This window comes from Strix aluco, chromosome Z (genome assembly GCF_031877795.1).
Source record: "Strix aluco isolate bStrAlu1 chromosome Z, bStrAlu1.hap1, whole genome shotgun sequence".
NCBI lineage: Eukaryota > Metazoa > Chordata > Aves > Strigiformes > Strigidae > Strix > Strix aluco.
In genome coordinates, this window is record NC_133971.1 from 76,695,997 (window position 1) to 76,723,365 (window position 27,369).

Below are 27,369 nucleotides of genomic sequence, written 5' to 3' on the forward strand. Positions count from 1 at the left end.
TGTATCAGATTGAAGGGATCTCTCTGTATTTACCTCTTAAGATTTCACCTATCAATTGCTCTAAGGCAATGACTACTGTCAACAGTTTCAGCTCTCTGACACACTCCTGAGAGCCAGTTCAAAACAAAGAAAAAACTATTTCAGGATCTGAGAATCATCTCAAACAAATGTAAACTCACTCAATTGACATGAAATTAGACTTAAAAATTAAAGAGATAAGGCAAACCATATGTCAAGAAAGAAGGAAAGAACTATGATACAACAACATTATCAGTAGCTCTTAACATGCCACTCTTGGGAAGTTGACAATAACAACAGTGTTGTATTGTATCAAAGTATGAAAAAAAAGCAGCTTGAAAAATTGTGAAGGGTTACACCCAGAGATAGTTAGGTATACAGAAGATTCTTCAGGCTTTAACAACTTTCACTTTCCTACTCCTTTCACCTCTTTACCTCTATGTTGAATTCTGTGATCTGCATCCCCATTTCCTCCATTGTATTTGCTTCTTTGTAAGTTTTTCTTTGTTATAACTGCTCATGAAGACCTGAAGAATCTAATCAAGAAAGCTCCTGAGGCTGCATTTAGGGGACACTAGAAACATTACTTGGAGTACTTGCACACCAGCAGAAGTAACACATATCATCCTTTCACCAATGTTGTAAAATCTGAGACACAAAGTACTTTCTGAATCACTGCATCAGCTACACAGATCATTGCAGAAGGACCAACTGCAGACCAAACCACGCGCAGAAGGTGGTCATCTTTCATGAAGAGGAGACTGTAATGTTATCTTTAAGTCTCCAACCCTTGTTTTCACCCCTGATTTTTTTTCCATGTTTTAATAATGGGCAGTTCTTGACCTAGAATATATTATTTCCATTTAATTGTTAAAATTAATTGCTGGATCTTCTACATGCTGTCCTTCAGCCATGTTTTTGGATTATAAACTTCCATAAGGCAGATCCTCATTATCATCATCACTGGAGGCAGAGATACTTAATACTTGTCTCTTGATAGCACTGCTGGATGCCCCACCTGAGTTGTGAACAACGGAGAATGAGGAAAGTCACTGTGCACAAGAGCTGCAGGACTCAAGCCTTGGGTCTGGGTTCCAGTGAGAGGTTGAATAGTCTGGAAGAGGAGGAAGGCTGCCCATCTAATTGTTCATCCTAATATCCGGCCGTATGACACAGCTCTCACTGGTGATAGATGTTTGGGTGGAAAGTCTCTCAATGTGAACTTTTTCAGGCTTACACAGTCAGATCTGGTTTTCCTCATGCAAGTGAGCCCAGGGTGCTGTTACACTGCTGAACTTTGATGCAAAACTGTTGTAACATACTACCAATCCCAGAAATGACTGGGTTTTCTGGTGATGGCTTATTCTAGAAAATTGGTTTTGGCTAGGTCTGGGCATACTCTGCCACTTCTATGCCTCAGATATTTTACTTGAGTCACCCTCAATACATACCACAAAATACATACCACAGCAAAGTTAATTCAATTTACTTAAAAGCCCATTTATGTGTCTCTGGAAGGTATCAAGTGCCATCTGAAATCCAGAAATGGTGAAAAAGAAATTCCTATGGGCCACTACCTGTTCTCAAGGTTGGCCTTTCTTGAGTCTCTTGTCTCAGTGTTTCTCAGGTCAACAAAGTTTGTATATTTAGCATCTTTTATTTTGGCCGAGCATTTATCATTGTAAAGCATGGCATTTCCATTTGAAAGAGGAACATGTGCAATCAGTTCAAACACAGATTCCTCAGAGGTTTGCACACTTAGCAAAACAGGGAAGTTTAGTACACCACAAACTTTCTGTTCCTGCTACTGTGAAGATAGTTGTATCTAGCAGAATGGCAAGAAAAACACCTAGGATGGCAAGCTCTTAAATTTTGGTTCCTTGGCTCACAAGATACAAAAGTTCCATGTGTTCCTTCTACTGATAGTCTCTTGAAAGTACCTTTTTCTCTGCAGGAGACTATCAAAACCAGATATACTAATGTTGATCAACAAAGAGAAGTAAAAGCTACTATGATACAGAAAGACTTGTGCAAAAAAAAAGTCTCATTATTTATGGAGCCATTTCATGTGGGAATGAAAAGATAAAATTCTTTACAGTTTCACACAATTGAATAGCAATTCAGTTCTAATACTGATTAAGAAACATGCAAATAAGGGGCTAGTGCTCGACTCTCATGCCAAGAGAAGCTTTCAGATCTTAATGCTATTCTTAAAGACCCATCATCTCTGGAAGTCAAGTATCAAAGCAAATTAAATTCCTGGGCCCCTTGTTGTGAAGAAAAGCTCAAAACCAAATCCTGACTATATTCTGAAAACTCAAGAGTCACAGAACAAAGAGCACTTATTTGAAAAAATGTTGGGATTTAGAGTATTCCAGTATTCCAGAGAGCATGACTGGTAGTTCCTGAGTAGTTAGAGTTATCAGATCTGGTACTAATCCTTAAACATTATTCATCTTCTCCACTGAAAAGTTTGAAGGGCTTCAAGTGTATCACAAGTTGTGAAGAGCTTTTTGGACTAAGTACATTAACACAAACATTTATTTAGATGCCTCAGTTAAACACATTTTTAGGATCAGGCTTTGTTTTGTAATAACTACATGCTTAAACAAAATTAACTTTTTCTTTACAGATAATTGTATCTTTCCATTCTCAGACAACTATACTGCTAGCTCCTTACTGGTGGTAGATAAAGAAAAGGAAAAGTAGAGCATAGTACTAGAAATATACTATTTGCACTAGAATTAATATACTGATGCTGATTCTTTTCTCCATAAAAAGCTTTCTTATTTTCTCTCTACTCATATGCAAAGCTAAATACTTACTTTATTCTCACATTTCACCACCCACTTCTAACTTAGATCTGAATATTTAGATAATATCAGAGATTCTCCAGTGAATATAGTTTCTTTTCAGAGCTAGAGAAAAAAATAGGTTTTGGTCAAGAGTTCACCTAATGAATGGCTATTTCACTAATGAATACATTCTTGCACTGAAAATCAGCTTTGTCCAATATTTACAATTGCAGTGTGTCTTAACTCCCCAACCCCTGAAAACAAAGTTAGAGAACATCAGCTTACTAAGCCTGGCTAATATTTGCCACTAATGGCAGATAAAGGCTAAAGAAGCTGTGCAAAAGGACCACATCCATAAAGAAAATAAAGCTTTCAAATTCAAGATATGATGTTTAATAGTTCATTAAAAAGTAAATAGGCTTATTTTCTGTTCTGCAGAACATCACAGTTTAATAATAACAGTGATCTAAAGAAAACATCTTCTCTTTCATCCATTTAGTTAAAATCCACTGATATTTTCTTTGGTACCTCAGACCTCTCACAGAAATCCATATCTTCAATCCTGCCTGCAAGTAGATGATGCCCAGATGGCAACTGTATAACACTTGAATTGTGGAAGCCAAAACCTATTTTTCAGCTGTACTTAGAACTGTAACATCCCAGAAAAGAGCTGAATAATATTATTAAAAAGCATGGATTGCTACTGTCAGGCATTCCAGAGGAAGTCTTAACTTCTTTCCATTGCCTCCTACAAGTCTGTAAGGTGGAGAACGGCAAAGCAAAAAATGTACTGCTTTGATGTTTCAAGGCTGTAACTGAATCAGTGACCCAAAGTTCAAGAGGTCACCGAAACAAAGGAGGGAAAAGAAGGAAAACAAAAGCCTGTTCACATGAAACTCCAATTCCACACTTTCGTAATGAGTTCTCAGAACAGCCTTAACATCGTTACTGAATTGTGAAAACAACCTTCAAATTATGATGACAATTTAAAATGTAATAAACTAATTGCAGCTAAAGTAATGACTCTTTAGTATTCATATGGCATATTACCAGAGAACCTTAAATTCACACATAGGAATTTTTTTTTTCCTAAAGCTGGTTTTATTGTTACCCATTAAACTACTGGGGGGATTTAGGGTGTAATTAAATTATTATTTACTCCTATGGTTCATGAAAAAAATGGAAAAATTTTTCTGATGTTATGCATGAAAATGCTCTTGTTTATTATTATTAATTTATGGATTATAAGTAGTGTTTAAAATTGCCACTAGTTCATAAATTTAAAAATGTCTATACACATTTTTTCAAATTATGTCTGCATCAGATGCCATACTCTTTAAATAGACTTTGCTATACTTAATAAAGGAAGTCTCAGATTGTTTCTAGATTCTTTACTAATGCAAGATTCATTTTTTGATGCCATATAAAACTTTATAGGCAGAATTTTTCTTATCAAATCCAAGTTAATGTGATTCTTTGAAAAACTAGGATCTAAAAATACCCTGTATTGTCAGATCAGCTACTGTTCTGTAATTTCTAATGCAAATAGTGACTTAAGAGACACCAAAATGCTCCATACATTTCTTTTTGACACAGACAGATAATACTGTGTAGTGGTGCATCTTATTTGTACCTGAACTATCAGAGGGACTGAGGCCTCACTATACCAGGTCCTGCACCAAAGTCAATACAGTATTGGGGGTCCTGTCTTTCAGGACAAACTTCCCCAGAATGAGAAGATATTATGTCAATATTGCTGGCTTCACCATCATAGATAGTTAACTGAGCTAACTTTATATCAATATGGGAAGCAGGGTAACAACAGCAGCATGGAGCTCCATGCCAAGTGATTTAAGTTGCTTCATGTGAATGCAGACAGCACTACAACTTGGCAGAAATTAAAATTATACTTGAGGTGTGAGAGGACAAAAGTCAGCAAACAAAGTGAATCCATCAAGAACAGCCCATGGAAGCATACAAAGCATACATACTGTTGCAAAATAGTACAGACTGAAAAAATGCATGGCACATGGGAAGGACTGTAATAAACTAAAAGGATTACAAGAGCATGTAAACACTAGCAGAGTATGAGTAGTGTAGACAAAAAGGAAAGTGACAGCTCCATGAGCAACTCGGATAAATTCTCTGAAAGATCAATGGATAAATCAGCAGCAGATGAATGAAGTGCTAGCTTGAAAGCAAAATGAAGATTTATCATTTTTAAGTTGGACACAGATGAACCAATCAGTGTCGGGCCACTGACAACATTTCTAAAAAAAAAAAAAAAAAAACGACAAAAAGACAAAAAGAGTAATTTTGATTATTAGTAAACCTGTTGTTACAAGAATAGATTGTAGCTACTGAAACAACAAAAAAAAAACCTGCAGGAATCTTTAGTGAGTAGGCAGTTACTAGAGTAACTTCAGATTACTTGAAAAAATCATCTTGTTGAATATATCTAAAGGCAGTATCACACCGTTCTTTTTCAAATTACCTTAATATTGCTGAATTAGCAAAGTAAGATGATATCAGGGTTTTTTAATTTATGCTAAAGTTAAAATTCCAAGCAGAATCCAAAGGCCAAGTTGTTACCAGATGCATTAGTAAGACACTATCATTAGTTCAACTCTTAGTTGAGTCACATCCAACTGGGCAAAGCTTCTTTCCAAATGATGGCTGTTGCATGAATTCTATAAAATTAACTTAACTAGTGTCACATTCTAGTGGACAACAATCCAAATAAAGCACACTATCACTGTAATAGAGTCTATTATTGGAAGTTTTAGTGAAGAAGCCAAGAACTGGCTGGCCAACAATTTTGGATCACATTTTGTGTAAGAAGGTGATGTCTTCAGCATAGAACTGTGACAAGTTACAAGTCAGTACAACTTCATACCCCAAATCCCATGTCATTTTGCACACAGAGAAATGTCTCTATCTTATTTTAGACAGGCAACCTTAATTTTCCATTCTTTAAATCTTGCACCTCACTGACTAGAATTATGTTCATTTAATTTTTCTAACAATTTAATAGAAGTGTCTCTTCAGACATCTGTTATGTACTGACGATGTAAAAGCAAATGCATTTTTATGTTAGACTGCATTACTAGCTATTGCTCCTTTACAGATACCTCTGATCTCACATCTGTAGTCTCATGGATGTCACACTATTTTTTCAGTAGCATCTAAAGTAGATCAGGAGTGATTTAGCATAGTAAATAGTTTACAGCTTCATCACATGGTATACAGCCAGTCAGATAACAGAAGCACTGTACATTTGTGGAATGTTGTTTAATAAGTGCTGCACATACAACAACATGTCCGTGAAGGACTCCAGGCACAGTCTTCCAAAACTCAGACCAGCATTTTAGCAGATTAAAAGCTTCCACATGTATTTTAAGAAACTGCATTATGAATTTTTATGGAGCACTAACTAATGTGCTTAACACCAGCCAGAAGGCAAAGGTATCTTTATTAGTGGGAACTTGCCAGGATGCAGTCTGTTTCATGTTTAAAGTAGATATTTTTGGCAGTGTGTTCAGAATAATTGAAAATTAATATTTTCATCCTTGGGGAATAGGGTAGAAGTCTTACAACTACTAGCATATTTATTTCGGTCTTGTAACAACATGTCCTGTAGGATTCAAGCTAACAATGTGCCTTGGCTTATCAGTTACCACAATTAACTTTTTTCCTAATTAAATTGAAATAATTTACCACATTACTTATGCTTTTTTCTCAAGCAAATGTGCTCATTTTTTCACTCATGATACAGAAAATAAGGAGCTTTATGCCCAACAGAACAATCCTACTCCAGGAAAACTTAGTCCAAATGTCTGGGCATAAAAGGGTGTCTTTTTAGAATTGCACTGTGCAGGTAGCAGCAGTGTTTTGTTACCAAAAATTGTGAGCTGCTATTTTCTGTGTTCCTGGGTCTCTGATTCTTGGCTTGAAGACAGTCAGTTCTTTGTATTCTGTTATTACAATGAGGTAACCAAAGAAAGAGAGTCTTGGTTTGAGACTGTCAGCTGTTACTAATCACTGCTCCATGGCTTGCTGTGAATCCCTGCTTGCCTCTCCCTCCTGCTCTGCTTAGCACACATAAAGAAGATAAATTGCTCCCTAGTTTCCCTTCAAAAAGCATATTGTTTGGCACATTCCAATACTGTGAGCAAAAGATGGAATAATGCGAAGAGTTAAATGGGTATCTAAACAGCCCCACAGCAGGGTCCTTCTCAGGCAGATGTGAGTTTCAGGAAATGTACTCTCCTACTGGTTCTCCAAATGTATTCTGTTATATTACAAATCTGAAAAGTAAATCAACTATACTTTTCAGAAGAGTAGAGCATATTCCAGCAAGAGGTTTCCTGTAGTAATGCAAAGCCCACTGACACTCAATAAATGCAGCATCTAAGTGTACCATATTTACATATTTCATTTAACTAGGAGGTGTAATACTTTGGTATCTATAAATTATTTAGCAATAACAAGCACAATCTGGGGGCGTTTATGGAATTCGTCTCTGCCCTCACTGACTGACACTGTCCTGACACAGAAAAGAATTTGAAAGGAAGAATCATAGAATCATAGAACAGTTTAGATTGGAAGGGACCTGTACAGGTCATCCCGTTCCAACCCCCCTACAATCAGCAGGGACATCTTCAACTAAATCAGGTTGCTCAGAGCCCCGTCCAACCTGACCTTGAATGTTTCCAGCAATGGGGCATCTACTATCTAGGCAACATTTTCCAGTGTTTCACCACCCTCATTGTAAAATATTTCTTTCTTATATCTAGTCTAAGTCTACCTTCCTTTAGTTTAAAACCATTACCCTTTGTCTTATTGTTACAAGCCCTACTAAAAAGTCTGTCCTCATCTTTCTTATAGGCCCCCTTTAAGTACTGAAAGGCCACAATAAGGTTGCCCCAGATCCTTCTCTTCTCCAGGCTGAACAGCCTCCAACTCTCACAACCTGTCCTCATAGGAGAGGTGTTCCATCCCTCTGATCATTTTTGTGGCCTCCTCTGGACCCACTCCAACAGGTCCATGTCCTTCCCATGTTGAGGACTCCAGAACTGGACACAATACTGCAGGTGTGGTCTTGTGAGAGTGGAGAACCCCATCCCTTGACCTGCTGGCCATGCCTCTCTTGATGCAGTCCAGGGTACAGTTGGCTTTCTGGTCTGTGAGTGCACATTGCTGGCTCATGTCCTGCTCAACCCATGTGCAGGACCTTGCACTTGGCATTGTTGAACCTCATGAGGTTCACACAGGCCACTTCTCAAGCCTGTCGAGATCCCTCTGGATAGCATCCCATCCCTCAGGCACATCGACCACATCACTCAGCTTGGTGTCATCTGTAAACTTGCTGAGGGTGCACTTAATCCCACTGTCTATGTCATTGATGAAGATATTAAACAGTACTTGTCCTAGTGCGGACCCAAGGGACACCACTTGTCACTGATCTCCCTTTGGACGTTGAGATGTTGACCAATCAAGTTATTTGTGCACGGAAACAAGCAAAGTAAAAAGTGAGCAAGACTCTGGAATAGTATACCATTAAAATAGGGTAAAAATTGCAACTGATCTGAACCTCAAACTCAATAAATTTCTAACCAAGACTATAATATATTTGCCTGCTGTATCAGAATGCTATATTGATGGCCCAGGAAATGCTTTCCAGCATAGATTACTGTCATAATTTTTTATAAGATAACAACTAATCTTGATGCAATGAAACCAAGCAGAGTTTCATGAAGTGAAGTTATTCCACTGAAAGAGCATTATCTGTGATGATTAACAAAATAGTCTTTCATTATTTGTGGTTAACTGAAAGGTAAAAATTACTGTAAAGCCACTAGGGATTATTTGGGTCTCTACCATTTACACCAGTGATGTTCTGATATTATCTTACCCTGGTTTCACAAACATTTTCCTTCTAATGAATAAACTGTGCCTAGAAGAGTATGTGTTTGCAGTCAGTTACAAAATATTTTCCCTTAACAAGAATTAGAAAGTGATGAAGGAAATGTATTTGAAGCTAGCACACATTACACGTTTGCTAGCATATTTTTATGCTGTTTCCATCAAGAAGTATGGAACCAACAGAAAGAGAACAATGTTCAGTTTGCACCACTTTTGCACATGCAAATGCTTTCAGAATCACTGCAAGGTATCCAGCATCCACATTCAGGTACATTTCAAAACAAGCTCTCCATGAATATCAGAAATAAGTACCTATGGCAGGATTAGGTTAGCATCCTCTAGAAAAGGTCTTTTTTCGTCATATACAACCTTTCTCCTCACTGTGATAGTGGAGAATCCACAAAGGAAGGTACATCACTTTCTTTAAGTGCTTATGTGGACTCTTCCACATGTTAAGTCCCACCTTTCTGTTAAAGTCTGTGATTTCTCTGATTCACTCATGCTGTGAGATTTTTTCTTACATGTAACAGGAATATGTGTGTATCTTCATAAGGGTGTATTTTTATGCTGATTTTTTGTGAAGGCAGTGTTGCTTTGAGTAGCTGTGTCCCTCTAGAGCTCTCCTGAGCCCAGGTGCTCTTTCACACACTCTTGTCCTCTCCTAGTCATCAGATAGTGGATAGTGTTTGCTCAGCTAGCTGGTAAGAACAGAGACAGCTTAAAGATAAGCAGGGGGAAGTAAGAAATGCTTAATTTGCTTTAGCAGTACTGCCACCAAAGAGCAAAGGATGCAGTTTAACAATACAGCCAACTTGAAATAATGGCAAACTGCTGCCAAAATGCTAGTTTTCTGCCCCTGGACATGCTCTGCTTCTGCTTCCCTTGTAAATGTTCTGGTGTTCACATGCAACAATTCTGAGATGATTCAGAATCACAAACTGACAGAAAAACTAACCATACAAAACCCAAAGTTTTCTGGTGGCAAGGGATGGGGCAGGACTACAAAGCTGTGGTGCGGGTCTAGTCCTTTAGGAGCCACTCTTAGCCATTTAATTGGCTCATTGAATTCCATTACTATATCCCAGCCACGGGTTTCATTAGCCAGCTTGACTTAATCACGGTCACATAATTTTGGATCAAATACAACTGCTAATTTTCCTGTGAGATATTTGCCCAGCTACATTTCAGACATGTATTTTATGTGGTTTCAGGAAGTCATTAGCTGTATTGATTAATTAACTTTGCCAATGCATATGGTTATTTGAAAATGTTATTTAGCGTTTCTGATTGCAATTTTATTCTCTTACTGCTACTGCTATTAAAAGTAATAATCTAGAGTTCGGACTAATTTTGGACCTGATCTTGTGAAGGGCTCAGTTGTCAAAGCTTTAAATATGATTTAACTTTTGTTTTCTGGGAAAGCTCAGCACCACTCAGGACATGCTCAGCAGCTATCAGAATAAAGCTCTACAGCTTTATCATGTTAATTAAACTCAGGCAACACTTCCATTGTCTTTACCTAACTATTGCTTTTCCTTACAATTTTTCTGTCAGCATATTTTACCATGACCTTGCACAGTGTTACTCATTTCCACAAATCCTCATCAACATACACAAAAGGGATTGTTCTCATGGTCTCACACTGAGAGTTTACTCATCACACAGTGCTTAGTGGATGCAGGGGGTTGGGAGTAGCCCATTTAATACTGCTTCATTAGGAGAGTGAAAGACAACCTTAAAGAAATAAAATTAGGGCAACACTCCTGAGTCAACAGTTGCCATTATTGCTGTTTCACCATAGGAGTCCTTAACAAGCAACTGCAATTTTCTAATGAAGATCTCATAAAAAATAAACAGGAAAATAATTAGCAATAAAAAGATGCTCTGTTCATGATGTTTTGTTTTTAAAGACTGAATCCAAAACACCTAAAGGAGATTTATATAAAAATCTACATTAGCAAGAAAGTGCCATCAATTCAGTTCTAATACATTGAATAAGGAAAGAATTCATCATGATTGTCCTCTCTTTTTTTATTTCCAGTATTAAATATGCATGTGGACCAGAATGCACAGTTTGTTCTACACACTCATTCGGAACTGGTTCATCATTTTATATATTTGCAACAACATATCACTACATCTCAGCAGGATTCTGACTTAGAGGCGTTCAGTCACTCGCCTACAGATGGTAGCCTCCCGCCAGTGGCTCCTCAGCCAAATGCCTGCACCAGGGCTCTGAATCTGCAGTTCCTCTCATACTGAGCAGGATTGCTACTATCCTATGAGGAGTGGCTGAGGACTCTGGGTTTGCCTAGTCTGGAGAAAAGGAGGCTGAGGGGTGATCGACCTCACTGCTCTCTACAGCTTCCTGGGGAGGGGAAGTGGAGAGGGAGGTGCTGATCACTTCTCCCCGGTATCCAGTGACAGGACACATGGGAATGTTTCAGAGCTGCACCAGGGGAGGTTAGGACTAGATATTAAGAAATATTTCTTTACTGAAAGGCTGGTCAAACACTGGAACAGGCTTCCCAGAGATGTGGTTGATGCCCAAAGCCTGTCAGTGCTTAAGGGGCATTTGGACAAAGCCCTTAATAACATGCTTGAACTTTTGATCAGCCCTGAAGTGATCAGGCAGTTGGACTAGATGATCGTTGTTGGTCCCTTCCAACTGAAATATTCTATTTTATATTTAAAATTTTAATCTTTATGCATCAAAAGGAATTTTAAAGAAACCAAAAGTTAAAAATATTGTGGGCAGAATGTTAGATTCTCTTGTTACAAACACAAGAATATTAGTATAGGAAAGCAAACATAAACTTCCTATTTTTTTCAGAAGTTTTTAAAGGCCAGCAAAAAGACTTCAGAACAGGGACTTTCAACATGAAAAGCAGTAGATGAGCATTTTAATTGTTTTCAAACTGAAATTATACACATGCATATATGCAAAGTTACATGCACACCCTCTCCCCCGAGCAACAGTCTTGCTTGCTCTGACAAATGACAAATGACAAACTGAATGTACTCCGATCAGTCCTAAGCAGTGACTATTTTTTTTAGGAAAAGCAAAAGAAAATGAATCTTGCTACTTGTCAAGTTCTTCAGTGGCATACTACTTACTGTTCAGTGTGAAGACAAAGATGCCATTTAAAAACTGCTAGTTATGGGCCCTGATTCGGCAAACCACGTTAGTTAGTGATTAACATTAAGGACAAATATAAATCCAATAATGCATTGCTGACTAGGAGTTTACACACAGAAATAGGGCCTCAGTCATACCAACTGCTGATTACTTATCATTGTGGTAAATATGCATATTCCATCTAATTGTATAAATGTCTATATTCCTTCTTTCCCAAAAAAACCCACATGCAGAAACTCTTAGGTACTGTAACAGGAAACTTAGGTATGTGCTTAAACTCAAATCTCAGACTGAAATACCTCATAATTTATGACTTGAGGACATAGGACTGTTCTGCAAAAAAATCAGTTGATGCAGTTGTGCTAATTAAAAGGAGAAAGTGTTCTGAAGTTGTAGGACTTTTTAGCATAAGCTCTGCTTTTTGGCTTTTAAAATAATTCCTTGGAATTCATTTTTTAACAAGCAGATCCAAAGTTATTATTGGCTCAAATGCTATCTAAAGAAAACATGTTTAGTATATTTTACCTTTGATCTTACTGAGGAGACAGTATCACACCTCTGCCTTAGTGTGCCCTAGTATAATCCAAGATTACACATAATGTACAGCATGCTTTCAATGTCGACAAAATTTAAAACAATAGGAGCAGCTCTGGATTTCTAAATTCTAGAATTCTGTATAATCTAGAATAACAAGTACAATATTAAAAAATGTAATTGACACAAAACCAGTCATAGTATTGTAGCTATTCAGGAAAGTTGCTGCATCATTAATTCATGTTAATTTGCAGAACCACAATCAAGTCAGGTGAACAATCAGAGCTATCAGATTAACAATTCGGAATTTTTAACAAGTTCCCCTAATTAGATTTTATCTCCTTTTTCCTGCATCCTTTCTCTCTCTTTCTCCTTCTCTTGCAATTACATTGTTACTCGCTTGCTGCCTTTCCTACATCCTAAAATATTTTCTTTTCTTCTCCAACACCTTTGCTAAAGAACAAGGTAGTGCTTTGCTTTTTTGCCCTGACTCTCTGGAGAAGTCCTTGTCATGTCTTTATTTCACCCACAGTGTGACTGATTTCTCACTTACTCCTCAAGAGAGGGAAAGAGTAGGAGAACGGAGAGGACCTGTCTTGGTAAGGGCTTGGGTTTGTTTGCAGTTTTACGGGCTTATGCCTGCACCCTTCTTTCTTCCTTTTCTCCCTCCCTGCCTCCTTCCCTCCCCATCAATACTTAAAAAATCATTTCCATTCATGTTGTGTGCGCACACACGCTGGGAGAAATTACAAGTGCTCTGCTCCACGTTGCCTTGACAACTTCAAGGCATCCCTGTGTGTGGGGACCGGTGGCACAGCAAAGTTTCCCAGGCCCCCTGGGGAAGGGGAGGGGAGAGGAAGAGAGGAGGAAGAGGTGCTGGAGCCAGCAGCGGTGTGGAGGAGAGAGCAGCAAGCAGGATGGAAGGGGCACATACATCTCCTGTGGGACAACGGGAGTTTTGCTGGCTGGCTGTGAAAGGACACACTAAGGATACAATGGTCTGTGACACATGAAAGCTTTGGAGGGAACTTTATTGCTTCTCCATTAAGGATCCTTCCAGAGTCCCATTCAGCTCTAAGAAATCTTGTCAACATCTTAAAATGCAAAGAAAACAAATCCCTTCATTTTATCATCTTTTAAAAACAGATTTTAAATATTTTTTTAGATAATTCCTGTTGTTGGCATGCAGGAAGCTTTTGCAATTTTGGCCCTGGACAGTACCAAGTGTCATTCTTGTGAGTTCCCTGAGTTCCCATTAACTTCAGTGGGAGGGAAGGCTGCCCAGCAGCTAGCTTCCCAGTAAGGGCTCTCTGAGGTGAGAACTTGCTTCCTCCTCATATAGCTTTTGTTCATACTTAGGCCTGTCATCCCTCTGCTTTGCATGCTTGCCATGATATATGCCACAAGTAGTTACAACTCAAGAAGAGAGGAATTGCTATTCCCTTCTTTCAAGCTGAGAAGTCATTTATATGATAGCAAGAGCAGGAAGGAGACGAAGCAAACTAAAATAAGGGACCATGTAGTCACAGCTGGCGTGCATAATAGGAAACCAAACTGGAAAGCAGCTTGTAAAGAAAAGAGCATGACTCTTGCTCCCTGGCATATCACTTGCACATGGTTCACCACTCAATCCCAGAATAAGTCCAAGAAAGAGGCAGGATCACAAGCCCTAATCCTTAAACACAGCAATCTTTAGTGGTAAGATGTGCCCTACACTAGTGATTATGGAGTGCAGGAGACTCAACATAGTTTTGAGCGTGGACTACAAAGAAAGATGAGGCTTGGTTAAAGCAGTAAACTTGTATGCCTGTGAACCCTCTAGACCAAGAGTGCTCAGCAGCTGGTCCTGAATCTATTACCTGGCAAAGGTAGGATAATGAGAACTGACTTGATTTAACATCTGTGCATTTCCAAACCTTCCTACCAAACTATATAGATTAACCTTTTCATGCTCAGGATGTAAACCAAGTTTAAAGCTGATCTTAGTTAAAATGAAAAATAAACAGCCCATTGTTACTACTTTAGAAGTGGCAAGTATGAACATAAAACATCAATTAAAGTATACAAAGATAAAGTTGCCTGGACTAGTATGCATGCATTAATTTTTCAATTTATAAATTCCACTTTAAGTTACATACTGATATTTTAAAAGTAAAATTTGTAACAAATGTTATCTGATATAAACATCATGCAACTCAGTAGCAGATCTGAAACTATTAACTTTATTTTTGTGCACTGGTTAACTATATTTGCATTATTTTGCATTTGCATTATTGTGAGGACTCTAAAAAAATAATTGATCCTCCATCCACCGGCAAGAGGGCTACAGGACTTACTTCCTGTTTGTAAAGATAATAAAACTATTTATTACTTGGCAGTATTTGCCATTTTCCTCACAGAATTTCAAAACATAAATGTAAACTTACCACAAGCATTATCATCCAATTTTACAAATGGAAAAGCTGAGCAGAGAAATGAAGGATCAAGTGCTCCAAATGTTGGATTCCCATTGTCAGCTTCTTACTGTGCCAGTATCACTTTGTTCATCCACTACAATGGCACATGTAAATCAAACAATTCAGGGTGCAAATCTAGTGATATCCCTTTGTATTTCATTTTGTGCATACAAATCTTACTGGCTTTAATGGCTTCTGCTGAAAGGACAGGCAAATGCTGGCTGAAATGAAAGGGTAAGTATGAAGCATGTGATTGGTTTTATACTTTGAAGATTTGATCAGAACCTGGAACACAGCCTTGATCTCAGTTACGCCAGTGACTAGAGTACTTTCACTGTAACTCCAGCAGCACATACTTCCTCCTTTAGAAGACAGAATTATGATATATCTACAATTATTTGAGAAAAAATTTAGTTTTGCCAGGTGATGATTCCAGTTTTATGTTTCCATATTATTTATATTCATGCAGTCCTGTTGCCTTATTTTAAATGCTTTCTCATCTGAAACAGGTACCCAGAGCAGAAGGTGGTCAACTTTCATTATATTTTACATGTTCAAAGATGGCATCTAGATAAATGTGTGGGCAGTCTGCAGAAGTCTGAATTAGGCAGTGCCATATAGGGATCTGTAGGAGGAGATAACAAAGCAAAGAGATCCTTTCCTGACTTCTTTTTTTCATTCTGCACTTCAAAAACTTTACTCCAACAAGAAGCATCAGTACATTTTTGAGACAGATGGTGTAGCCCTCCAGATGAAGTGTGGGGAATTTATTCACTACTTGAAATTTTAAGAAGGAGCAAAGGGGCATTTTAAGGAGAACACTAACTGCACCTGTGTGGAAAGAGAAAGAGCATTTCCATTTCTGACAGTCCTTATGAGACACTCCTTCTCAGCAATTCAGAGGTCTTTCCCTGGCAGAACTGCACCTTCATTTAAAAAAACACAGAGCAGCCCTGCTGGTGCAATATGTGATGAACAAACACTTTAGCAGATGCCATAGTGAGCACCCTAGTATTCACATTAGACCAGATGCATTAAGACAAGCCAAGAATTAGGATTAATGTTTTGTAAAGCTTATAAAAGACTCTAAATGTGTATTCATACAATAGTAAGGATTTTCTGAAACAAGCTAACAGCATTTAATCCATTTTAAACTCCCATGGCTTGGGGCAGAGGTAAACTAAGGTCATTCCATTGGGGATTGAAGAAAACTCTTCATACACATTAATTGTAGCAAACATTATCAATATTACTTGACAGTACTCTGTTTTCTTTCTTACTATTACAAATTATGTGCAGCACATTTCTAAGGCACATTTTTCAGACTATGGTAACTATGCTAACCAAAACCCATGAATTGGCTCACTGGACTACCGGGAGTGCCACACTGCACCAGACCAATAATCTTTGCTTCTAACAAAGTGTTAACAAAGCACAGAAAGTTGTAACTCTTGTAACAGAAAATTACGTAATAACAAGTATTAGGGGTGGGAGGGGAAGACAATGGCAGTACCAGCTGCAAAAGAGGGCCAACTTACCTTGGGTAGCTTTAAATGTACTGGTCATCAAAACCCTTCCCACAAAACCATTTTCATCATGCTGAGTTTATACTCTTTATTCACAACTATATGAGGTGAATGTCCTTGTGCTTAAATTTACTAGGAATTGCTGCCCTGGATAGTAAAGCATCAGGAAAGATGGGAGTCCGAGCAGTAGTCTACTACATGAGTACTACAATCATTGCTGTACTGATTGGTATAATCATTGTGGTCATCATCCACCCTGGGAAAGGTACTAAAGAAAACATGCACAGAGAAGGCAAAATTGTGCAAGTGACAGCAGCAGATGCCTTTCTTGATTTAATCAGGTATGGCTATGATATTGCACATTTTCTGTACCAATAGCAACGACAGTAATATTTAGATTCACACGAGAGAATTTCAGACAGTGACTGTATAAACTAGCCAACTTTCTTTCGGTTATGTGATACCAATATCTCTAACTCCTACAACACTACAATACATGGATTTATTTTCAAATTAAGCTGTTGCAAGGGAAGAAACTGCTTTTAATATTCAAAGAAAGATTATTTCTTTCACACACAAAAGAAAGACTTCTGTTCTGCTATCTGCATGGGTCTTTTCCCCTCCTTCCATAGCACAATCCTTATTACCAAATTCCTCTGCTTTCCTTTACTTCCAACTTTCAACAGTTTTCTCATTTCACTTGAATTCCTGATTTAGTTATGTATTTAATTTTGAATTGTAGCTGCCAATCTGGGTACATCTACTCAACTTGTTAAACTGTATGGATGGGAAATAAATTCCAGGAACAGACAAATAAAATGTTTGAAATAGAGGGGCACAGATATAAAATCTTGTTTTCTCCTTGCTCAGAGAGTCTACAATGCCTCTTTTATAGAGCTAATATGTCACAGATGTATTCCAGGGAGTAGGGAAGCTGAGGTTTTGAACTCAGGAGCTTTTCCACAGGTAAAGCCACCAAAATTTTGTGGTCCACTAACCCATTTGGAGAAGCCAGAGACATGGAGAAAGGCCTCCAAGAGTCATGCTGCCAGGAAGGGGGACTTCAGAAAGACCCATGAAGAGGTTTGCACTCAGATTCCTCAAGATTTATTCAGCTAGGCTGCTTCTAATTCCCTCAGAAATGTCACCATTCTGGAAAGAAAAGAAACAAACCCCCATATGTAACAAGTATACACACACATATGTCATTATATATGTATGCGTTATTATTAAAGAATATTCAAACTTCAGAAATATTTATTTCTTAATCACGACAAGACTCTAAAACAAGTTATAAATGTCATGATGTACTAGGCTACATGACTGCAAAAACTGTTTTAGAAGTAGAAATGCATTAAATATTAATAACTTCTTTATTAATCTGGATTCAGAAAGCATTAATAAATACAAAATTTAAAGTCAGCACTGACCAACAGAGCTTTGTTCATTTGGTAATTTAGCTAATATTCTGCTCCATAACCAGACCTGCTATACAATATTTGATAGAGATTGCAATTGCCAGGATCTATCCAACCATATCACATTTCATCCTGTTAAAGCTAACCAGGCCAATGCTATATGCAAAGCTCTACTCACTGTATACATAATTATATATTTGTCTTAATATTCCTTCGAAAATTAGCTGGTCAATTATTTTATTAAATGTTCCCCAACTTAAGATATTGCTAGAGTCTTATAGTTTCTCATATTATTTTCTTTCTTTTTCACAGAAATATGTTCCCTCCAAATCTGGTGGAAGCTTGCTTTAAACAGGTAACAATGTTTCATTATTTCCAACTAAAACATAACAAAGTAAGAAATTGAAATGTAATAGCATTTTCTTTAGGAATATCTTGTACCTTTACTTACAGCAGAAATAAATCTTCTGTATGCTGCCAGCTGTCAAAAAAACCCCAAATGAAACCAACCAAATCTGTGCTTTGTTTTCAATCATATTGTCTCAGTATTTGCTATGAGAATTGAAGAAAACACACCTGGCACAGCAAATAAAAAAATAAATTTTTTCAAAACGTCAAATTCATAAGTCTACAGCAAGCTTCACTAAAGTCAATACATAATTTACTTTTCAAAAAGAGTGTTATGTTAAATTGGGAGATACTGAGATATGCACCATCTGTACAAAGACTAGAAGATATTAAAAAATGCCATAAGAGAAACATGCATAGGTTCAAAACAGAGGAAACAATTTTGTGGACATCAGTAACAAAATCAAACTAGGGGACTTCCTGTCACTTATGGAAGGAGTGCATAGGAATGCTCGTTCTATGTTGTTTCTCAAATTCCTCTATCATTAGCCTGGGCTTAATTTTAACTGTTGTGTGGAGAAAATAACAGTAACTAGTTACATTCCTTTTTTAAAAGGAGGACATTATCAATTCAGTGAAACCTATAATATGTATTTCCATAATCTAATTGCTTCACACTGACCCCACAGACAATCTTGAACTGATATTATTTACCAGTTATTGCTGTAGCAATAAAAAAAAGCTGAAATGTGGAGGTCAAGAAGCAAGAAGATGAAGTAGAATCTTTCCAAAATCCAGCTGAGTTACATCTTGCAGAAGAATTGAAAAGAAACAGTAACATTTTCTTTAGTTATATAAACAGAGGCCAATAAAAACCAGTAACTTTCTACATTAAAGATCTGGTCAAGACTAAAGATAAACTAGACCCAGGTCCAAAACCAACAAATGCTATGCCTCTGTTTTCAGTAAGGATGATGATGAACTCAGGACAGCGATGCAGAAGAGCAATATGGAAATACAAAGGTCTGTATCTAAACTAGAAAACAAAATTCAAAGAATTCAATGTAATAAAGTCAGGGAATGATACCATCTTTATCTCAAAATAATGAAAGAATTAGGACATAAAGTTACATATCTAGCAACAAATATTTTAATAAATCTCTCAAGTTGGGAAGTTAGTATCTATAACTGGTGAAAGCAATCACAGTTCCTTTCAAATTGCCGTTTCAAAAAGATTTGGGAATTGATTTAAGCAGTTAGCTTGATCTCAGTTGTACTCCAGTATATGAGTACCTTGAAGGAAAGAGTAAAGACTTTGTAATAAATGAAAATGAAAAATACATGGGGAAAAAACATATAAAGAATAACACAGGTTTCTGAAACATAGATTATATGAGAATAACCTTCCACAAGATTGCCCATTTTCTTATTTTCTTCTTCCATGTTTTGGGTTTTCTTTTTTACTACAGAAGTGCAGTGGATCTAATCTCTTTGGAATTCTGTAAAATAAAGTTTTTTAATATGAGGGAAGTGGAATAGTTGGGCAGGGAAAAAGATTATTGTAAGAATTGTAAAATTTGTGAAGACAGCAATGGAAGTTGCTGAAGGACTGGGTGTACCTCAACTGATATTTTTCTGAATGACATTGCCATAAAATGCACACAATGAAATTTACAGATGACAAGTCCAAGCATTTGGTATCAAGATATCTAACAAATCCCAAAGAAATTGGTATGTTCCTGGCACATTATATTATAAAGTCACAACAACAAAGTGAATTGGCTCTTGCAGACATTGGCATGTTAGGTTATCTCCTTGTAGCTCTTCATCACATGTTACATAAAGATTTAGAAATTAACAGTAATTTCTGCTTTGAGATGGGAAGTCATCACCAGAAAGAAAAAAAAAAAATTAAACGCCCTCTAATACAGCTCTAGGAGGATATATTAGGTGACATAACTGCAAGAGAGGAAATAAAGCCAGAGGAATATGGCTGTCTGGAACACTGAATATATTCCGGTCATTACATTCATAGGAAGACTCATGCAAAATGAGCACAATGGAAGAGTTGGTAGGATTATCAAAAGAACACAGTGTATAAAGCAAAAAGAAGCTTGATTTTAAAATTATTTTGGCACAAAACCCATAGTGGGAACAGAGCTGTATAAGATAAAGAAAAATGTTTATACAAGAAGAAATGGAAATAATTATGACTGAATTTAAAGTGGGAATTAGTAAGGTTTTAAACCTTCATTACCTAAAAGGTGAGGTCCTGGTAAAAGCTTCCATTAGGAGTCATGGGAACAAACTACATCATCAGTTTTCAGATACAGTTTGAAAATTTCTTTTGCTGAAGAGTCCTACAGCGACAGAAAACTTGACTCAGTGTCTAGCAGTCCTAAATGTATGTTCTTAATTGAAGATGTCTTGTAGAGTCTGTTTACATTAAGCACATTGTATTTCTCATGTGCTTTACAGCTTAAAGAGATTTCTGAAAAATGGTTCAAAAAGCAGGAAATGTTTAATTATTTTTTCTGACTTTCAGCAGCAGCTATGCTTACTGAAGCACCAGGATTTTAAATCTGTCATACTGATACTATTACCTTTTAAATCAGGTACCACAACCTAGATTTTTAGGTATAAGTTATTTTGTTGTAGCAGATTTGTTAAACTAAAAACATCTTACAGGAGGAACAAGTATGTGTAAGATTCATAAGTATCCAGAAGACTTCATACATGTGACTCCAAAACTTTATTTTCAAAAGTTTACACAGCTTTTTCATATGTTTCTCAGAAGATTTATGAAGAAGGATGATCCATCCGGCACTAATCTGGTTCTGTAACACTGTGTTTTCTGGCCCAAACACAAAACAGACTAATTCTTATACTCATCCACACTCAAAGGCTTTGCACACCTGGAAACCGTCACTGGCATATGCACTCCACATTCAAATCACATCTTTTGATATATTAGGTGCTCACATTCTCTTATAGCATCCTCAGACAAGTTTCTTTCCTGACAGAAATCTGCATTGAAACCCACTGGAAGGTTTTTCTTTCTTTCTCACCATGACCAGCAGACAGGTTCTCTAATGACTGTGTTAGTACTCACAGCAAACTTTGAACTTGTTACTTTCCCCATCAATAGCAAGCACTTCTCAAAGCAGCTCCACTAACACACAGGACCAACTATGATTTCCAAAGTTTTTAACTTCAAAAGATCAACTACTACTCAAATTTTGTAACACCAAGACATCAAAAATTGTTCTTCCCTTTGCATAATTCATTTTAGTGAAGTTAGTTTCCTGGGTGTGGAATTGCTCTCCTGCAAAATGAAATGGAGCTGTGTGGAGAGGGTAACCAAGGCGGGGGGGGCTTCTAGATGGAGTTGGGAAAGCTTTTATAGTATTGCTTCTGGGAGAAGAAGAGTCATGAAGGAAGACTGGGACCTTAGGACTTATTTAGGAAGGATCTTCCTAAATTTTCTACTGTTCTTCATTCAGTCTTCTGGCCCTTTTGATTCCCTTTCTTGTTCTTCTTTCCCAGCAAGTCTATGAGGCAAACAAAGCTGCCTCCTCTTGGTTCTTCTCCTCTTCCTTCTTCTTTGCACATTTTATTCCCCAGAAACAGGAAGAGTGGTCAAACAAAATGCCCCTTCCCCTCCAAAAAGGACCCTCCATTGTGGGTCCCAGAAGCCAGGAGAAGTCCCTGTAGGAGAGAAGGAAACTCCACAGAAAAGCTAAGGAAAATCTTTCATTCAAACCTTTCAGCTGAGGATCAGTAGAACCATTTCAGGCTTATCTGGAGGCATTCAGTCCCATGCCCCAAGAAAGTCTATGGGGACAAAGAGCCACCCTTGCCTAGCAGGTCAAACTATGAAGAATAATCTGGAAAAGTTTGGGCTTTAGTTTCACGCTGTTCTTCACTAATTACTCCCTCTCTCCCCGTGAAAGACCAAAGTCCTCTTGGCACCCTGTCTCTATCAAGATCTCCTCCAATTAAGCCAGTGGCAGATAGGGATCACTGGAAACAGCAGATTGTTAATCCAAGCAGCATACTTTCTGTTCATGGTTATTTACAGATCATAAATGTTGCTACCATCACTAAGCACTGATCACAGGGGGCTTTTGTGATTTTTATCAGTAACAGGAGAATCTGAAAAGACTGACTGAAGATAAATATTCCACATTTAGCTAAAACTAGATTACTTTGTTCAAAATTTTCTCTATACCACTACACTCACCCCCAGTTTAGGGATATCTAAATAAATCTTTGGATTTATCTTTTGGCTCTGGCCATTATCTCTTCATTTCTCTTTCTTTGCTAAATTCAAAAATGCTATCTAGCCTGGGGCTAGGCAGTCATAAGCAGTCTGCTTGTTAAGCAGATACTGCTTCTTGTTAAGCAGATACTGCTTTTTAACTGCTTGTTCTTTGTGCTGTGCTGTGCTCTGGGGATATATCAAAAGACAAAAGAAACACAAGTGAACCTGGGACATCAAGAGAAACAGAATCAATCTAACAATTTCGGGAGGGACATTCTGCTGTGAATAGGTGGAATTTGATGCCAACTGAAGCTTAAAGAACTGCAAAGGTGCATCTGATAACTGCATTTCTTCTGAGCTATTTTCAATTAAATATTCTTTCCTGAACTCATCCTTATCAAGGGGATTGGAAGTGTTAATCACACATCTAGACATGAATGCTAATATATGATGTCTATTCCTCATGATAATTTTGGCTAGTTAAGATATATTTTAACCTGTGTCATCAGCTCTTCTGCCGACAATTTTGAATGCTTTCACACATGTCCAGATGGAAAGGAAAGACAAAAATAATTAGGAAGATGAGATATTACTGCCTTTTTTCCATTTTTTTAGGCTTGCATTTAAGCAAACTTGTTGCTTCTAAAACCATCATCCACTGAAAACTACATCATCATACAGACTTAGCACAGACAGTGCTAATTATACTATCTCAGAGTACTGACAGTAAATTATGAGTTTTCAGAGCAGTTACTCACGCAATTACCTTGTCTGCAAGTTAACCACTGGAATGTGCTTCTGCCATGTGCTTCTTAAAAAGTCATGCAATATATTCAAGTCAAATGACTGTGGGTATCTTGTACCACTAATGAAAACAAAATAATAATAAAAGTGTAAACAACTAATTCATTATATTATGCAATAAAGTAATTATATTGTCTATTTCATAATGAGATCACAATTAAAATTAAAGTTGTTCATTAGCACTGTGTGTTGTAAAAAAGTCCAGAAATGCCATTATTTTTATATTTTACTTGCAGATAAGGTTGTTCATAGGAAGCTATTAGTATTAATAATTTCCAAATACCTTGCTCCTAATCTGTTCTCTATACATGAACTTAAGGAAAAAACATGAGACTTGATACAGAGAAATGATTCCTTATTTTAAGACTTATTTACTTATAGAAAACTCCTTACTTATAGCAAGTTATAGTATTACTTCTGGTATTTTTAATATTGCTAAGAATCCTGCTTTCCCAGACTGTTCTGTGGAATTTTACCAAGGACTACTGTGTCCATCAAAACAAAGCAGTTTACTGTGAAAATCTACCAAGAACTGCAGTGTTCAGCAAAATAATTATGCTTTTGTCCTTGAAGAACAGGTGTACTCTAACTGGTTGGGCCTCAGTAATGACTAAAGATAGCCATAAACGGGTTGTAGAAGTCTCACTCGTTCCTTTAAATAAGATAGGATGAGTAAACCAGCTGAAAAATATTTTTTGTTGTTCAAGAAATTGGCTAAGAGAATCTGCGCATGCTCTGAGGGAAAAACAAGGTGAGAAAGACTATGAGCCTTCCTCCCGAAGACGCCCCCCAGGAGGCAATGCCCAGGTGCAAAGAGAACATGAACTGCTGGCACCAGCCTGTAGAACTAACCCAGCCTTACTCATGCATATGTATGTTTGTGTTATGTAATCCAGTGAATATGTATATACGCACTCTATAATTTTTTGGTAAAAAGTGCTGTGGGTGTGCAAGCTTTGTGGAGAAATCCCCTTGCACCCCGGCCGGAGTAAAACATACCTGCTTTATAACTCTATTTGAGTTGTAGAGTGTTTTCCGCGAATCAGTATTTTGGATCTAAAATCTTACCAGGCAAAAATACATCTGCCTGGAGACAAAATGCACCAAACATCCTCAGAAATGACAGGACTTCAGTGATGTTGTCTAGCCCACAACAAATTATCAGTGTAGGTGTATGGACTTCTAATAAAACATAACCATCTCTTCTGAGACCCTTAAGCCTACAATCTGGTATATGAGCAGTTTTTCTTTGTCTAATTTCTTCCATTACTGAATGTTGCAAAAGAACAAGGATCTGCAGAATCACAGTGTGATATTAAAATGTCAGTTCGAGCTATGTGAACAGCTGATAACTCTGATTTACCACCAAGATAGAGATCTGCCTGAAAGTAGGAATCTCATAAAAGCTCACAAAATGATCTTTTATCACCAGTTTCTCTGCAGAGCAGTAATGGTCAACTCTGATATTACCTGACCTATTTCAAAATCTTTCACATTTTCTATCATCTTCAAGGTGGTCTTTCATCCTGTCACTTCCTATAAACAGCTGGCTTTTTCACCATTCCACACGCAGAAAATCTGTTTCATGGTGGTGAAACAATCTTCTATTTTGCCTTTAGTGTCATCTGAAAAAGCACTAACAAGAATTAAGCTCAACCTACACTTTTTTCTTAGTAGATTGCATTTCCCATATTTGGTTTTCCTTAATTTCTTTTGCTTCACCAGGAACCTTGTCATGATTTTTGATAGACAACTTTGGGCATAAAAAGACAAACACATGCACAGAATTATCCTTAACCTCATTTAGCAAAAATGAAAGAAAGGCTTTCTTTCTGACAGCCCCAGATCAAATAAAGTTGCTCTGATTTCTGTTCTCAGATGCCCATTTTGAACCTCACTCTAAACAAAATGTTTCTCTGTTGCTCTGGAAGGTGTTCTAGAAAGACTGTTCTTCCTAGTAACATTTCTGAATACTTAAGTCTGAACAACAGGGTTAGTCAACAGATAAGATCTACATCTCTGTGTACCAGTCTAATAGCTGAAATGGAAATGGACTTTGCTAAGTGAGGTCCTAAAATCCCTATTATACTCCTAAAGAGACTTAACTAATAAAGAATTAAAGGTATCTGCCTGCCTGGACAGAATTCCAGAATCAGCACAAAAAAAGAAGGAATATGCTTATTACAACCTAAAATTATTTCTAACGGGGTTTTTTAAAGGTAAGAAATTTCATATGATTGTGCTTTCTCCCCTGTAGGTGCCTAACTTCTTTTCAGTCTCCTGTTGTAATTTTTGAGCCCATGGCCAATTCCAAACTAATTTGCCATTCCAAGACAAATCAAGACTGTGCTGCCACTGAAAGAAAAGTGGTTTACAACTTATCTCGTGGCCTGTTCCAACAGGCAGCAGCCAACCAGCCAGGCAGCACACATCTAACACTGTCTAACAGCTGTATCACATGTTGCTTTGACCTAGTCAAATAGGTAGGAATGAGAGAAGGACCTGAGGGCAATGGAGGAGAATCGGGAGTAAGTCAGTTATGATGTGTCTAAGGAAAGTAGGAAATTACTAGGAAATCTGGTAAGAAATTAGGTTTTCATTCCAGTCCTCATTAAACAGCTTGGTTTTTTGTGTTTCTCTAATCTGTATGTCCACAAACCCAGCATAATTGCATCCTTCATATATTTGAATTAAAGAATTTTTGCCTAAGTTTTTTTTCTACTGAAAAACAGTAATAAAAATATACACATAACACATTTATCATACCTGTACACATTAAAAAAAAACAAAAAAACAAAAAACAAAAAACCCCAAAAAAACCCAAAACCTAAAAGTTTTTGATGTACAGCATTAGACAGTATTTTAACATTCCTACTAGGACCAAATTAAAAACTCTTTAGTGAGAATTTATAGCAAATTTCCTTTTCCACTGTAATATCTCTCTGTCACTTAAAGAGACAATCCCATCCCTCCTTCCCTGGCTGTGTGGTTCCCCTTTCAGTGTTTTGTCCTCTCTGGCATTCATCAGTCAGTGAGCTGATTCACCTTCATAGTCTTTACACAAAATGGCCACTTTTTTTGCTTGGTGAGTTTTCTGCCAATTTAAAAAGGAGAATTGGCTCACTGAGAGATCAAACTAGAACTGACACAGAGGAGAAATTATCACAGGTTGGATGTGAGTGGGTGAGGGAGTAGAACTGGGCTTTTCTGTGTCAGCTTACTGTTCGAACAGCTCAGCTGTCTCCTCTAACCACAGCCCAAATCTTAAAACATTTTAGCAAATTTAATTTAAAACTCAAGAATATCTGACCTCTGTTGAGATTTGTTCTGCTACCTCTTATTCAGAAACTTTCCATAAATCTCCTGTAAGCAAGTTTTATTTAAAATTCTGAGAGACATAAAGCCTTCAGGGGGATACAGCAAATATATAGAAGGAGTGCAAAAAACTATTCAGGTGTGGAAAGTAACAGAAAATTAGGTCAGTGTTGATAAATGCTGATACTCACGTTTCCCATCTTACTCATAAGTACCCCATTTCACTCACACACTTTCGGAGTACACAACAGTCTCCAGATATTACTCATAATACTACAGTTCCTGGATCTAATATTTGTCTTTTTTTGGCAGACCTGAAGGAATAAAAATCCAGAGTTGCTGATTAACATTGACACCAGCATGCCACTGCTTTAATAGGGTATTTAGTGTCCTGACCGATATTAGAAACATTTTATTGGTGATATTTAGTATTCTTTGTGTTCAACAGAATATAATCAGTTTAGGGCTGCAGGACTTCTTGAGCCCAGCCAGAAATATTCAGGGTTCACACTGTTCTTTAGAAAAGCATTAGGTGGTGAAAGACTGGTTTTCAAGATAGACATTTAGGAGCATATTGAGATTTTGAAATTGATTTGCCCATTACAAAATGGAACCATTTAAGGTAGAACCCTCTTTTAATTAAGAAAAGTGGTGATTTGCTACTGCAAAGCATAGAAAACTAATGACTTTGCCATAACAATGGAAAAAACAGGTATGTTATATTTAAGTTACTTTCAGTGTAATTTTTTCTAATTCAAAAAGATGAAAAAGTAAGGAAACTCCAAAGCACTAGCCAAAAAAGACCTGTTTATTTAACAGTTGGAAAT

At 37.2% G+C, this 27,369-nt stretch overlaps 1 protein-coding gene across 2 annotated transcripts in view; it reads left to right on the plus strand.

Moving 5' to 3' along the window:
- The window catches only part of SLC1A3 (solute carrier family 1 member 3), a 68,951-nt gene that overhangs the window by 30,898 nt on the left and 10,684 nt on the right, over positions 1–27,369 (plus strand). For both annotated transcript variants that reach the window (XM_074812429.1, XM_074812430.1), the window contains 2 exons: positions 16,530–16,734; positions 18,124–18,166. In XM_074812429.1, coding sequence (XP_074668530.1) covers positions 16,530–16,734; positions 18,124–18,166 — 248 coding nt within the window. The remainder of the gene's footprint in view (positions 1–16,529; positions 16,735–18,123; positions 18,167–27,369) is intronic.